This window comes from Manacus candei, unplaced genomic scaffold, assembly GCF_025592945.1.
Source record: "Manacus candei isolate 608988 ecotype Guabito, Panama unplaced genomic scaffold, ASM2559294v1 h1tg000034l, whole genome shotgun sequence".
Lineage (NCBI taxonomy): Eukaryota > Metazoa > Chordata > Aves > Passeriformes > Pipridae > Manacus > Manacus candei.
In genome coordinates, this window is record NW_026138082.1 from 15986864 (window position 1) to 16002422 (window position 15559).

General features: G+C 36.9%; 1 protein-coding gene across 1 annotated transcript in view; it reads left to right on the top strand.

Annotated features, from left to right (window-relative positions):
- PREP (prolyl endopeptidase) overlaps nt 1–15018 on the top strand; it is an 87709-nt gene extending 72691 nt beyond the window's left edge. The window contains exons 12-15 of the mRNA XM_051792377.1: nt 3558–3652; nt 6708–6839; nt 11336–11492; nt 13334–15018. Of these exons, the coding sequence (XP_051648337.1) occupies nt 3558–3652; nt 6708–6839; nt 11336–11492; nt 13334–13628 (679 nt within the window). The 3' untranslated portion in view covers nt 13629–15018. The remainder of the gene's footprint in view (nt 1–3557; nt 3653–6707; nt 6840–11335; nt 11493–13333) is intronic.
- The last annotated feature ends 541 nt before the right edge of the window (nt 15019–15559 follow it).

Sequence of the window (15559 nt, forward strand, 5' to 3'; positions counted from 1 at the left end):
GAGAACTACCAGTGACCTCCAGTTCAAAATACATTATCCCACTGACAATATAAATAAAACATGATTGCCCATACCTCCCTCCTAATTCTATCCCTGTATTATCAACATATCCTTTCTCAGCTTTCTCTTTCTAAAAGAAAAATAAGGATAGCAGAAGCCTTCAAATACATCTTTATGGTTAATAACTTGAGAATTGAGTACTTGGTGAGGAACTATGTTCCGAAAGTAGGCAAGCAAGATCAGGGAAAGGTAATTGTAAGAGAGAATTTTTGCCAGGAAGGCAGAATATCCAGTTCACCCTTTACCTGGTAAATTCCAGTAATGTTTTACTACATCCTTGTTACTATATACTGCAATACTCCACAAGGACTTCCCCGGTCCAAGTGCTGTTCCAAACACAGCCCAACACCATGATTTGATCTTTTTTTTTTTTAGATGACCACAGGCAGGAGTGCTAGAAAGCAACCACAGGATGGTCAAGGCTGAGGCTTACCACATCATTCACCTGATGCTGAACTGAAACATATCTATGGAAATGCAACCAAGTAGTAGCCAGATTACCTTTAAAACAAAACAAAAAAAAAAAAAAACAAAACAAAAACTACTGGATAAATATTTCTGAGGTTTTTTTTTATTTAAGCTTCAGGCTCTTATAACTTTTCACAAAGCATCTAATTTTCTCCTTTCCAGTGGTTTAATTCTGTCCTGTATTTCTTCCAGACAGTACAATGTTTTCTCATTGGTATTTCGCTCCCATTAACATGAGCTAAATCTCTGACTTGAGGATCTTATTTATGCTTAAATCAGAAACTAGTGTTCCTCTTCCTTTTTTCTCCAACAGCAAAAATTAAAATAAATTTTTTTTCACTGAAAGCAGTAAAAACAAACCAACAGGTTACAGGGTCCAGAAATAACTACAAGAACAATAGCCTGAAGTCATGAAGTCAGTTACAGTAGGGATTTATTTCTGAATGCAAGCATGCATCTTTCATATGCTTCTCTGGACTGGAGAGCTACATTTCAAGACGGTGTTTGTCAGAGCATTATCATTAATTATACAGCTGGCATAGCAAGTGCAAGTGAAGGCTGATGGAACCAATACCCAGAGAGCCGCTGGGAAAATGCCATGACAAACCTACCACTAATGCCTCAGATTTGGCTAATTACCCTATAGGAACCAACATGTTTCCCTTCACTGTTCCATATGTGCCTGTGTGGGTACAGGAGAAGCAATTTCTAATGCATCCTGGAATATAGCTGGTTGTGCAGCAGACTGTGAAATTGCATTTCACTGGCAGTTTGTACCCAGCCTTTAAAGCAAAGAGGTGGTGCAGGGAGAGACTGTAAGCCCAGAGAAAGGTCAAGCAACATAGCAGCCCTGGGTGCAGAGTGGAAGATTACTCTTTTCGGTTACTCTATTACTGCTCCCTTCTGCTCCACAAAAGCCAAGAAAGCAACGAAGTCCAGTGACTCAGGACTTCTTTCCCACCACCAGTGCACTAGCCTGCATTTCTCTGTCAGCTGTAATACTTGACAGCAGATTTTCTGCTCTCTCTACTGTCTCCTTCCTTACCCTTTTGCCCTTTCATTTACCCTGCTCTCAGGAGGGAAGGAAAAACAGGGATAATGAGCAAAAAGCTACAGAGACTGTTGGGAAGAGCAGGAAGCCAGACTTCCCTCTGCAGAATGAGACATTTCGTTGCCATCTGGGGTGACTGGGCAGTTTGCTGTGACTCAGACACCAGGTTGACTGGAAATCAAATCTGGAAGCAAGAATACACCTGGAAGGACATAGAAGGCAGTAGCAGGGCTGTGTGTGAAAGTTGAGTTTTGTGCTGGCTGATCACTTGGAATTTTCACTTTTTAAAAAAGTTAATAAATTCTGATTCTCTACTTATAAAACCTGGTTCTTTGAACTTTAAAGTCCCTTTAGGAAAGCTTGTTTTAAGCTTGAGGCACATTTGCCTCAAAGAATTGGTCAAGTAAGGGTCCTGACTCAACTTACTACTGACCATATGGGGGTGGGTATTGATTAATCACCACTGGTAGTGACATGACTAGTTGTTTATGTTGAGGTAATGTGTTCTGAAGTGCCTAAATCCCAGTAGTATTACTGAGAGTGAGCACACATAGACTAAACCTTGCTTATAATTTGGGCAGTATAATGGTTGTTACCAAACTCTGAACTTTATCCTGTTGAGGGTCTGTGCATCAGGAAAATTGTTTGCTTGTGGAAATGGGGACTAGCTACCTATAACAAGAGTACTTCATATGCTATGAGATCCTAAGTTACTTAGACCCCTCCAAAAATCATCATCATCAAAGTACTATCTCTGTTAGAGGAGTCCACAGGCAGGATAGGATGCACTTTGGTTTTGCATTGCTCGTGGGTACTTCACTTGTTAAATATGGTGATCCCTCAGTGGGCACAGTTTATTTCAGCAGATGGAAGAAGACAGACTCTGTTCCAGAATTTTTTATTTTTAAAATATTTTCAGGCAATAAATTTGGGTAGCAAGCTCTTGCCTTATCTGTAATACTTTCTTATACTTGCTACCTTTAATTATTGAGAATCAAATAACTTTGGACCAAGAGACCCAAAGTTTGAGACAGAGACAGAGAAAAAAAGTGCAGAATATTCTGAGAGGTTTTGTGACTCTAACATACCAAAAATTAAGAAGCCACATCTAATGAGGAAACCTACTGTCAGGCTACTCCACATTAGCTGTGCAGCAACCTGTTGAAATTAGGCATCCTGGAGTTTGACAGAATAATTCCCTCTGATGTTTGCACAATGTGCTTATAGAATATCAATCTTGCATCTGTTCAGCATGTCACAGCAATCTAAGGAAAATGCAATTCACAGTAACAGACTTAAGTATTGATTTTACAGAAGCAGAGATAATTCATGCATTCTGAGCAATCTGGTGGCCAGATAACCAGCCTAGGTAGAAAGTTTTTCCTTTGATGGATTATGAAAATACAGAAATCTCTTATCAGTTATCCTTCTGCTTTTCTTTTTTTTTTCCTTAATCCTTGGTATATACTTTTAAGAACATGTGCTACTACATAGGTAATTGCTTTGGGAGGTAGGAAGATTTTACCTGTTTTGATACTACGTCCACATGAGACACACTGTAGGACTACCATCTTTCAAGCCATTTCTGATAAGCAGTAGTAGGACTTAAAGGTAACAAGACCCAATCTTTTTTCTTGTGGTTGAACAAAATTAATTTCTGCAAACAGTGGTTTCTTGCATGAGCAAAGATTTCAACTAAATAAGAAATTTAAACCTACCAGAGGGGAAAAAAAAAGACTTGTTAAATTTTAATATTTTATTTATCTCCTTGGCATATGTGCGATTGGTCTTCTGCAGCTTCTGCTAAGTTAAGCTACTGCCTCTACAGATTACTCAGGTTTGCTATCAAGGGGGACTTCACTCACAATTTCATAATTGATTTTGGGAGAGATCTTTCCCTCAAAGTATTTTTTACAAAAGTGGTAGGTGTATAAATATTGGAAATTAAAAATAATCCTCTGTCGATTTGCTTTTTCAGTGTGTCAAGACTTATATTTGTGCGACACCTAGGAGGTGTTCTAGCAGTGGCAAACATTAGGGGAGGTGGTGAATATGGAGAGACCTGGCACAAAGGTGAGTCAGTCAAAGCAGGGAAACAAAACTGCAGGCTTAGCAATGAAAATTGCAACATTTTCTCTTCATTCCTTCTTTCATGTTCAGATCTCCTTTTTCATTTTACTTATTCTGTAGAAAAGTAATTTTTTTCCTTACTTACATGTTAGATCTGTACATTGTCCAGCGTTAATCTGATAGTTTTCGTAGATTCTTTTAATTTTTGCAACTTCTTAAAAATAGCTTTGCACAAAGACAATATTTTCCAAGAAAATATTTTTTTTAAGCAAGATCAAGTTCCCTAGACTTTCAGAAAATTTTCTGTATTGCAGAAGACCTGTCTGGATTTCAGAAACCTCTGTCACAATTTGCAAGTGCACATGGCTCTACAATTCTAAATCCCCAAGACAACAACACTGACTATTTAGATTCTCTTGGTATCATACCAAAAAAAAAAAATCATTTGCAGAACCTTACAGAAGATGTGCATGCTTGAGTTCAGAATGTAACTCTTCCAGACTGTTTTTGCATAATTTATGAATAGACCTTTTTTTTTATATTTCATGAATGTGATAGGAAAAACTTCTTCACCAAAAGGGCTGTCAAGCACTGGAACTGCCTACCCAGGGAAGTGGTTGAGTCACCATCCCAGGAGACATTTAAAAGACATGTAGGTGTGTCATTAGGGACATGGCAGTGCTGGGTTAACAGTTGAGCTTGAAGATCTTTTCCAATCTAAATGATTCTATGATTCTGTGAGTGAAGTTCATATGAAAACAGTCAGCTCTGGAAGTACAGTGACATGTGATCCCCTGCACGCTCATAGGGGATCCAACTTCAGGTTTTTTTAAGCTGACTTTTGTGCTACAGGGAAACCCAGTCACTCACTGCAAAGCTCTATAAATCTCCTTGCCCCTTTTCTTAATATTTTTGCTTTATTTCTGTCCATGTTTTTCCCATCCAGTCTTTGTCTTAGTCCTTTGATTGTCTTTGTCCACTTGCCTTATTGCTGACAATTGTCTGCATCCCTTCACCAGAGAAAAAAGCTTGGAAAAGTCCTACTTATTTCTGTAACATACCCATCATTATTTAATAGTGACACTTTACTCATATCCAAGAATCTGGAAGATAAGTTGCTGGAGATGTTGTCAGCAAGGCAAATGTACCAAAACAGTGGTGTTTATGATGTAGCAATTTGCCATGGCAGTAATCCATAATAACTTTTTATCAAACAAAATGGTATTTCCAGATCATTGCATCTTGATTTTACTGTTTGATCTGTGGTAACTATTTGTCTGGGTCATTTCCTCACAATTGAGTTAATTATGTAATAGCTTCATAAATAGAAGCTGTATGTGCTTGCAGATACAGGATATTATTGCTAAAGATGAAGTATCCTTCATTAATTTTAATTTGCTGATTGATTTGTAATAGATTTTAATAAAATTTATCTTAATATGATAATGCTTCTTTGGTCCACCTATTTCCTGCTTGATTTTGACCCGAGTCTTTTATTGCAGTTGCAAATATCATATGTATCTCTTCTTTGTTACTTCCAGAACCAATTACGAAAGTCTTTTTACTTAGGTTTAATTATATAGATAGGATTCTGACCTTAGACCAGCCCAGGATTTTGAGCAACGAGTAAGATTTATTTCTCCTTTATTGCCACATATTTGAAGACTTTTCTGTTGTCCCAGTATATCTCTCTACAATGATGTTGTTAATGTGATAATGATGTGTATTTGTTAAAAAAAAAATACAAAAAATTAAAAGTGTAATGGTTCCAGTTCTGCAAGATCTGTATGACTAAATGTCAGAGTTATCTTGCCAAACTTCTGCAACACAGAAATAAAACAACCATTGTAAACTGGGTGTCCAGGATCATTTGATGGGCAGTGGAGTTAAAGAGACACCTCCAGTTAAAGAGATGTAGCTCATCTCACTTATTTTAGGGTAAAATTAATTGTCCTGGAGGTTCCTAGACCATAGTGGGAACCTTAGGCAATCCACTTAGAATAAATATCCACCCTTTAAACAAAGTAAAAGGAACTGGAGTTAGATTTCTGTATCCTTTGAGTCCCTTTTACCTGGCTGGGCCACAGCCTTTGCTACACAAATACAAGGATTTTCTTCCTAGTTCCCATTTCTTACTAGCATTTAATTGCCTGAGATTACCATGGTCTTAAGGTAGGGTAACCTTTGAAGAAGAGCTAGTTTTAGTCTGTCGCCAAACAAGTGGGAAGATTATGAGATTTGGGCAACTTTGAGTTCTCAAGGTTGATATTCTTCTACTAAAATGATTGAAAATTGTAGGGAAAACTATGCTTTTCTTTCCCTATCCCACCCTGCAAAATTTTTTATTTCCTGAACTGGAAGTCTCATCAGTGGTGTCATCTGGACCTATATTTTCAGTCATGATTTATTCCCTCATACATCTGAGGACATTTGAAATTCTGTTCGACAGGATGGCAGTATCTTAAGCATTTCCGTATTGAAAATTAATTAATAAAATTTCAAACCAAGAATGCAACTCTGAAGTTCCTTTTTCACCATAGCTGTATATCATCTGATTTGAAAAAAACTAATAGGAAAAAAAGTAGATTACCAACCACATATTATATGTCCAGGAAATTAGAAGTGCTTATTTTATATAGCTTATTTTATAAGCTGAAGCTTTATTGCCTTAACAAACTGTAACTGAGTTTAATGATATCAAAGTCCCATTAGATCAAACCTCAAGTGGATTGTATGTGGTCATTTTGTATATATTTTGCCATGCAAAGCTTTTAGCTTTCATTTTAGTGATTAGGAACATTACCTGGCTCTCACTCCCCACTATAGGTATATATTATTCAGAATTTCTTAAAGCATCAGGGTTATTGACAGAACCATCTTATACCCTCTCTGTGTTGAAAGAATCTTTTATTTTTGCTATCTTTCTGAGCTCCATCAATTATTAAAATGTTCATGAAACTGGAATTGTTCCCAGGTATTTTTGCACACATGTTTTTCTGAAGAGATGGTATCAAATGGATTTTATGGCATCAGCTGATTTGTTTTGTTTCTGTGCTAGGTGGTATCTTGGCCAACAAACAAAATTGCTTTGATGACTTCCAGTGTGCTGCCAAATACCTCATCAAGGAAGGCTACACATCCCCAAAGAAACTGACTATTAACGGAGGCTCAAATGGGGGCCTCTTAGTTGGTAAGAACTGCTCGTATACTTCCCGGGTTTGCTTCTGGGTTTATTAAAGTAACCAGACAAAAATTTATGAAATCTGCTTGTCCAAAGTTGCCAGAATGTCAATGCATTAATATATACAGCTGTTAAATGTATACAATTGTACTTAATTTGCTGTTTGCATGGAACATTGGGATTCTGCAGTCTCTAGCAAAGGATGAAAGCCATACTTAGAGTCTTGTGTGGTAAGAGCTAATCTTGTGGTAGAATCACACAGTAAGTAAAAATGGTTTAAGAAACATTTGCATTTTTTTATTTTTCTTTCTCAAGGCTAATCACTACAAAATAACTATTGAACCAGAATTGTATTATGTAGCATATTGGGGAAACTGTATGTGGTCTGTAATGTAAGCCAGGAGCCCATGTCCTGCAATCCTCCATCTTGAGTTTCTCATTCACTCCTTCTGTAGTCATGCATTCTTGTTCTTAGAGAATGAGTGAGAACATAGCAGTTCTGCAAATAAAGCCTTTGTACAGAAGGGTATTACAAGTTGACTCAGCTTTCATTGTGTAGTTAAAATATGACCACAAAGCAAATCATTAATGTCTCTGATGAGAAATTGGGGTTTATCTGCCTTTTTTTTTAAACAGCATGAAAGGTATGTGACAGTAGCTTGAGTTACTTATGTGAGAAGGGGAAAAAAGACACTTCAAATGCATAAACCATAGATATATAGAATGCATAGATATATAGAAAATGAGCAGACTTCCTAGACCCACTCTTTACTTGCTCTTCTTTTTGTACACCTTCCTGTTTATCTGCTTCTGAATACTGGCCCTATTGATTTTATTCTATTTTTCAGTGTATTAGCATCCAGCATAAGAAAACAGAATTTGACATTATATAGGTCTTTTGTCTAAGCCATCTTGGCTATTCCTGCATTATTATTATTTTTAAAAAACAGTTGTTTTAAAGATAAAGTAACAAGTACATCTAAAGTTGTATTTTTGCTTTCTGCTTATATTCTTCTCGATAACAGGTGGCAGGAGGTATTTGTGCATTGAAAATAGAAATGGATGAATATGATAAAGGACTAAAGGGTTTACACTCCATTTGAGAGTGCATGCATTGCACAAGTCAGTTTTATGTGAGCGTAGATATATATTTGGAAATGCAGTTAAACTTTCAACATATTACATACCTTCCGAAAATACTGTTATATATATATGTGGTTATATGGACTTCAGTTTCAGTTAGGATGAGATTCATCCTACCTAGCTTTAGTAATAAAATACCCTGTTTTTCTGGCTGAACGAGTCAGCTGGGCTCCTTGTTTTGATAAGGGGAAGCAAGTCACATCTGCAGGGCATACATCATTCTGGCAGGAGACAGGTATTAGTAATCTAGACCTCTCTGCTCTGAAAAATCTTGTTAGAAACCTTCCTTTGCACTTACAATCCAGCTGGATTTCCATGCTCTTGATGAGCCAGATAGGGATTTTTTTTGACTGGGTGCAATTAGGTCAATTTAGAAAATTCTTGTAAGTGCTTTTTCATCAAAGCAAGAATAAATTTTGCAATAGTTGTTCTTGCAACACTAGAGATCATAACTCATCCTTTAGGTGCAAGGACCCACTGCCAGACTTTCTCAGTTCTTATTTATAGAAGAAAACGCTGACAAGGAAGAGTATTGTCACTCTTCCAAATTAGTTTCCTTTCAGTCAGACTAACAGGAGGTGACTCTAAGGACTACAGAGCCCTGAGCTCTTGCCTCATTCAATCGCAAAACAAGACTTATTTGTCCTGCAATGTGATCCCCAAGCTGAGCAAAGCAGCACAGCTGTAAGCTGAAAACCTCCTTTATGCAAATGCCATGTTTGATCCCTCATGTTTGCTTAGTCAAAACCAGTTCTGATGTTTTGAAGGCTTACTTTCATACCGAATTTTAAAGCTCAACGTATATGTAGAGGGGTAAAATTAATGAATAAATTGTTGATCTGGATTACACTTTATTAATGCATTTAATTAAGTATTGTGGCTAATTAGAGGGGTGCAGTGGGAATGGGTGAATATCTCCATAAGTGATTTCTTACTGAAGTAACTACTTAAGGAAGTAGGAAGCAGCCATTTCTTACAAAATCCTGAGCAACAGACAGTGCTTCAAGAGACACTCTAAAATAAAGAGTATTAAAATGAAATGTTGTGATAGTTGTTTTGGCTTTTTTTCCTACCAGAATATAATTTATGTTCATAAAAGGAAATAACATGAGGGGGAGGGATCTGATCAAAAGCTTCAGTTAAAAACATCAACCTCTTTTACATAGCATCTGTTTAAGGCACTATATATACCTTACAAAAATGTCTTGGGAACAAACTAGGAAGAGTTAGCATGGTTACCTATCAGAGATGACCAGAAGTAAAATCACATCTTTCAGAAAACAGAATTCATGTTCAAATAAAGAAAATAGGGTAAAGTATAAACTCTTGGCAGGGACTGACAGACCACAGGAGACTGATGAGCAAATTGCCTCTAATGTAAAATTAGCAGCGAAATCTTTCTATGCACATCAGAGGCAGGAAACTGGCTAGAGAATCTGTGGGACTTGCAGGTTTAAGGAGATGTAAAAGGAGCATTAAAGAAATATAATGGCAAAGCAGAACAACTAAATGGTCTGTTTGTATTGATGTTCCCTCCTGAGGAGTGTGGGGGGTTCCCTGCACCAATGTGTTTTCATGAGGAATGTTCTGGGGAGCTGACTCCAGCTGGAGCATCAGCAGAAGAGGTTTTGGAATTAATCAATCCAATGAAAAGTAGCGTGTTGCCAGGACCAGATGGTGCACATGCAAGATCCTGAGTGAACTCCAGTATGAAATTGCAGGCTACTAAGCCTAAATATCTGAGGAACAGAAGGGGGCAAGTGTAATGCCAAGTTTTCAAATGGTTCATGGTGATCCGCAAGCTGCAGATGAGTAAATCTGACTTCTCTAACGGGCAAACTAGTTGGAACCAATAAATAATAGCTGACATAAAAGGAAGAATTTTGCAGGGTGAAGTTGCATCTTTCAAATCTATTTGAGCTATTTTGAAGGAGCCAGGCTACATATGGTGCTTGTAACAGTGATCTAGGTGAAGAATTATTCTTGGATTTTGAAATGCTTTTGACAAGGGCCCTCACATAAGGCTATGAAAGAAAGTTCTTGCTGAGCTGGAAGCAAGGTCATGGGATAGCAATATCCTGGTTTGCAGGAGGCAAAGAATGGGAATAAACAATCCATTTTCAAAATGGACAAAAATGAGAAGATACAAGAATTTGGGAAAGAGTATACCTACATGTGGATGCACAGTGAATAATTCTGAATTACAAAATGGATTCTGTGATCCATTGTAGTAGTTATGTGCAAATTTCAGTGCTCTTATTTCTTAAAATTCAAAAAAAAGCAAGGGAATTTGTAAAATCGTGAAAAAACAGGTTTAAATCAAGCAACAGAAATTGGAATTGAAGAACTTACTGCTACAGGATATGATGAACACTAGATGAATAAACATTAAGAAAGAAAATAGATGTGTTTACAGAGGATGAGTATTTTGATGGCTGTTTAACAGGGTGGATAAAGAGAACTCCAACTGAGAGAAAGCTTAAACAACTAGTTTATAAGCTGATAATTTACAGGAGAGATCTTCCAGTATTTGTTTAATGCCTTCTCCTAGAGCATCTGCCAGTTGCCACTCTTATAAATTGAACACTGAGCTAGAAGGGCCTACTGCAGTTATTTTTAAAATATCGGAGGCAAGCGTTATTCTTAAAGAACTTGTCCCTTCCATTTGTAAGAAGATGGAAATCATAAAACAAGAAAATACAAGTTAAGTTGAGGTTATTCCTCTGATTTTGTAGCAGTCTGCTTTTATCAAAACTCTTTCCATAAGGGTTTATAATAATAATTATGGAAGAAAACTTTCTTCAGTAAATGGAGGACTTTTGATCCTTTTCTTTCTTGATGCTAATATTAAAAGCTTAGACAGGGAATGGTTTAGGAACCTTCAGTTCCGTAATTGAAAATCTCACATATTTTCAAATTTCACTTCTTCAAACCTAGTTTGCTAGTTTGAAAGGCAGTTTAAAAAGAACAGCATGTTTGGTGCCTGAAGAACAGAGAAATAACTCTTAAGCTCTTTTGAACATAGCATCTTTGGAAGTTACATTTTTTATCCATTCGTGTATTCGCTTCCGGTTTTGCTTGAAAGTCCTATTTGAATTCCTATTCACTGGCATTCTTCTCCCAGTGTGATTTGGTTTATATCAGATATTTTATATTTAAGGTTTTTTGGCTCCAGGTATTATATGGTAATCTTATTTTTTTCACATTATTTTAACAGTTTTACTTTCTTTTTTTTTTAATAAACTTTGAGTTTATGAAAGCTTTTTGGAAGTTGGTCTTTCACGAACTTGGCAGTGGACCTTTTACTGCTGACCTTAATTCTTTAAGATAGGAATACTAATCCAATTGTTTTTCTGTTGAAGCTGCCTGTGCCAATCAGCGCCCTGACCTATTTGGTTGTGTTATTGCCCAAGTGGGAGTGATGGACATGCTCAAGTTCCACAAGTACACCATTGGCCACGCTTGGACCAGTGACTATGGTTGCTCCGACAGTAAAGAGCAGTTTGAATGGCTGTGCAAGTAAGTGCCTTTAAATACTCCTGTGGTTGTTAAAAAGCATAGTCTGCTCAAGAGTTTCAGGTTGTCATGATCAATATCTATTTGAGTAATTATTTCATCCTGTCCTCCACTGAATTTGGGGAGTTCTGTATTTCCTTACAAGTTGGTTTTGAATTAAAGACTGTCTTCGAAGTCCTGTTGAGTCAACTGGTCATATTTTCAAAGACCTTGTTCTCCTAGCAGCTTTTAGCAACTCATAAGGTTTTCTTTCTGGATAATGACTCCTTTAGGCTATCACAACAGAATATTCTCGAGTGAACCAGGACATAAATTGTACTTTTTAGTGTAAGAGAGAGAGAGTCACCACTGTGAATTGTGTTATACAATATGGATGGGATGTATTTGTAGCAATTGAATGGCAGTAGACCATAGCAGGATATTAATTAATTTCTTAACTCCTTGCTGAGAGGTCTAGAAAGATTATTTTAAGAAAAATTAAAAATATATGGGACAGGCAGCTGTGCGGGAACAGAAATTATCTACATATTGGCTATGGCTAATATGGTGTGTAAGAGTAAGTGCCATCATTTTAAAATATTTTTTGTGGAACCTCATCTTCAGTTACTGCATTTGTGTCTCTTCAATAATGAAGATTGACATTCCAGAAAAATGCTTCATACATGCTAAAAAATTTGACTGGTCTTTAGATATTAAATAGATATTTATATATTAAATATATCTAAATATAAAGATATAAAATAGATGTTTAGATATTAAAAAGAACATGGGCCGCATGAACACTCCATACCTATTTACTCACATACTTGCCCACAAAATCTAAATGCACAATTTTAGAAACATCTCATGTGGCAATACCTGAAATATACCTTTGTCTCCTTTTCAAGTGCTGGCAATTTCCTGTCAGTTAAGATATATATGTAATGTTGCTTAGATGGTGCCTTTACATATACTTACGTTGTTCCTTAGATGAAAGTGAGGAAACAAGGAATCTGTTAGGTTAGACGCTCAAATATTGTCATGTATTCTTAAAAATAATTTGAACTTACTTAATGGGTACTCCTTCAAGGGCAAAGTTCATTCAAAAATAAAGCAAAATTTCCTTCTGTATTTCCAGTTATGAAATAGGGGGGAAAACAGTATCCTACCCATGATTTAAGAAATGTAACATTCTTCTTAGGTGCAACTTTGTCTAAATAAAGAATGAAATGGTTAGATGGAATTTTTTGTAACTTATTATTACGTTTAATTTCTAATGTTAGAGACCACTTTGTGTTGACATATGTAGAGACACCTTTTATGGTATGTTACAGTGACTGAGAGATGCAAATTCTCCTGAAAAGAAGGCAGATTTTGAAAGTTAGATTATTCATTGCTCAAAAACTAGGAATCAAAGTCACCTATTGAAAGCAGAAAAACTTACAGTTCTTTCCATTTCCTGCATGGCATTTCCTCAGCATATGTGCATGTTCAAAGGTGGCCTAAATATTGGAGGGAGAGAGCAAATTTAGTAACTGTACAGCACTTGTGGCTTACCATCAGAGACTGTTTCCAGATTTGCATGGGATGAAGCCATCCACATGCAGACATAGACTGCTGGGGATATGTATGCTGGGGAAAAGTCACAATTTCCCTGTTTCCAGCAGGATGGATCCTGCTATGGACTTGATAGCTTCAGCTGCAGTTTCCCTCTTATCCGTCCTGATATTTTGGACATTCTGTGAGATGTACACATATGTCTTCTGAAATTAAAGAAACACACTTGCTTCACATTTGAGAGCCAGAGATCCTTCTTGTTGGGTCTTAAGGAAAAAAATATGTAAACATTTGTGTGCTTTTCTCAGGTACTCTCCACTCCACAATGTCAAGCTACCAGAAGAAGATGGCATCCAGTACCCCTCTATGCTGCTGCTCACAGCGGATCATGATGATCGTGTGGTCCCTCTGCATTCACTGAAGTTTATCGCTACTCTGCAATATGTTGTGGGCCGAAGCCGTAAACAAACCAATCCACTTCTCATCCACGTTGACACCAAGGCTGGGCATGGAGCAGGAAAGCCAACTGCTAAAGTTATAGAAGAAGTGTCAGATATGTTTGCTTTTATAGCACGATGTCTAAATCTTGATTGGATTGAATAGGCAAAATGCATATTACTGTCTCCTTTAGAAAACAAGGGCTTTAACACCATTTAAGAACAGCCACACTACTACTTGGTGTAGTACTTACATTTAAGAAGTGCAGTTTAATATTTTATTGATCTGACCTGCTATGGAGTTTTGATCTTCTGTGCTTCCCTTTTTTTGGCATTTCTTTGAATTTCTTTTTTACTGCATTCCAAAATACATTTTGAAAAGCATGTTCAAATAAATTACTGAGCTAATCTTGGTACTGTTGTGAAAATTAGATTCCAAAGTTAGTGCTAGTTGAGCTTATTTTCTGTAAACAATTTTAATGTATTTCACACCTATCAACATATCCAGATCATTTGTAATTAAATGTAAGTACTGTCCACATACAAGAACTGTGAGCATACTTTATTTACACAGTAATTTATTTTAGAATGTAAATTGAAGATGTTCAGTGATAACCGTGAAGTACTGAAGAGACAGTGATCTGGTTAAGTAAAATATTATTAAAAACCTTCTGCTACATGCTGTTCATAGACATGTTACAATCTATAATAATGATGTTGCTAGATTGTTCTTTCTTTCCAAAGAGACATCAAAATGTCACCAGTTTTCTCTTCTGTGTGGGAATAAATGGCAGAAGAGGCCATTATAGAGGCTGGAAAACTTGAAGAATTCTTAGATTCTCATTGTAATCTCAGTCAAGCTATATAGATACTCTTCAACAACCCATCAGAAGTTCTCTCTTTAATTGTTTCTGAAGAGTAGACCAAACACTGATTTAAACAAATAAACAAAAACAAACACAAAACATAACCAAAAAAAATCACCTCAAACCCACAACTTTGTCTGGATTTTTCAAGTTCACTTTTTCCTGATGCCTTTGTCAGAAGGTTCTCTAACAAGCCAAAATCTGAACATACATATATAGCCAAGTTTTGCCTGCAAAACGAGAAGAGCTTGTAGTCAGACTCCCTAATGATTTGACACAGATACAGTATTTGAACTGCCATTATTCCCATCCAGGCTGTAGAACTATAAAGTAGATATGAGTATTTGCCTGCTAACTGTCTAAACTCTGATGCACTGCAGCAATTAGAGTTTGATGTTGCAGAGAAAATAGTATTCTACCGATTATTATTATTATTATTGTTCTTGCCCTTCCAGAAGACATCACTGCTTCTCAGTTTCGGATAAACTGATATATTCTTCCAGAATCATGATTGTCATTGTATTCACACTTAGGGTCTAAGGCCTGTATTTTAATTCCAGGCTCATCTCTCAGGAGTTTCATCTCTAAGCAAACAGTGTCTCAGTGCAAAAGGAGGAGGGAGTGGTATTTAAAAGAGGAGGGGGTGCTCTAAACATCATCAAAACTAAAAATAAATTTATATCAGATTCACTCTGTGTTTCCCTCATGATCTGGACTTCTTTTGATTCCCTCTGCAATCCAGGAAGGATCACCCCCTTCAGGCCCTTATTATATGTAATTTGATTTTAGGAGGAAACTAATAGAGGCTTTCTGCTTTCCTGTGAAATACCACACTAAATCCTGTATGTGATCTGGGGTTTATTTGTGATCTATGGGCATTACAGTTGTTTACAAGATTCTCTGTGGACTGATGTATTCTGATCACAGCATTACATTAAAACAATCAGAATAGGGAGTTGTGGGAGGGGTGGCTTTTTCCCCTCCAGGCTCTGAAAACAGGGTTCAGGTTCAGCACCCTCCTTTTCCCAGAGGTATGTGAACTGCTCTCTGTGGTCATCTGAAAATTTTCAACAGCTTAACCACGTGGCAAGAACAGCCCATGAAGCAGTGCCATGTCCACTTGTAACACCCGACAGTTGTGGCATGTGACCTTCTATTAAATTTACAGTTATCATCAAGAGAGCAGAACTTCACGTCTGATACAGAGCTTTGCAGGATAGGGTGTGTGGAA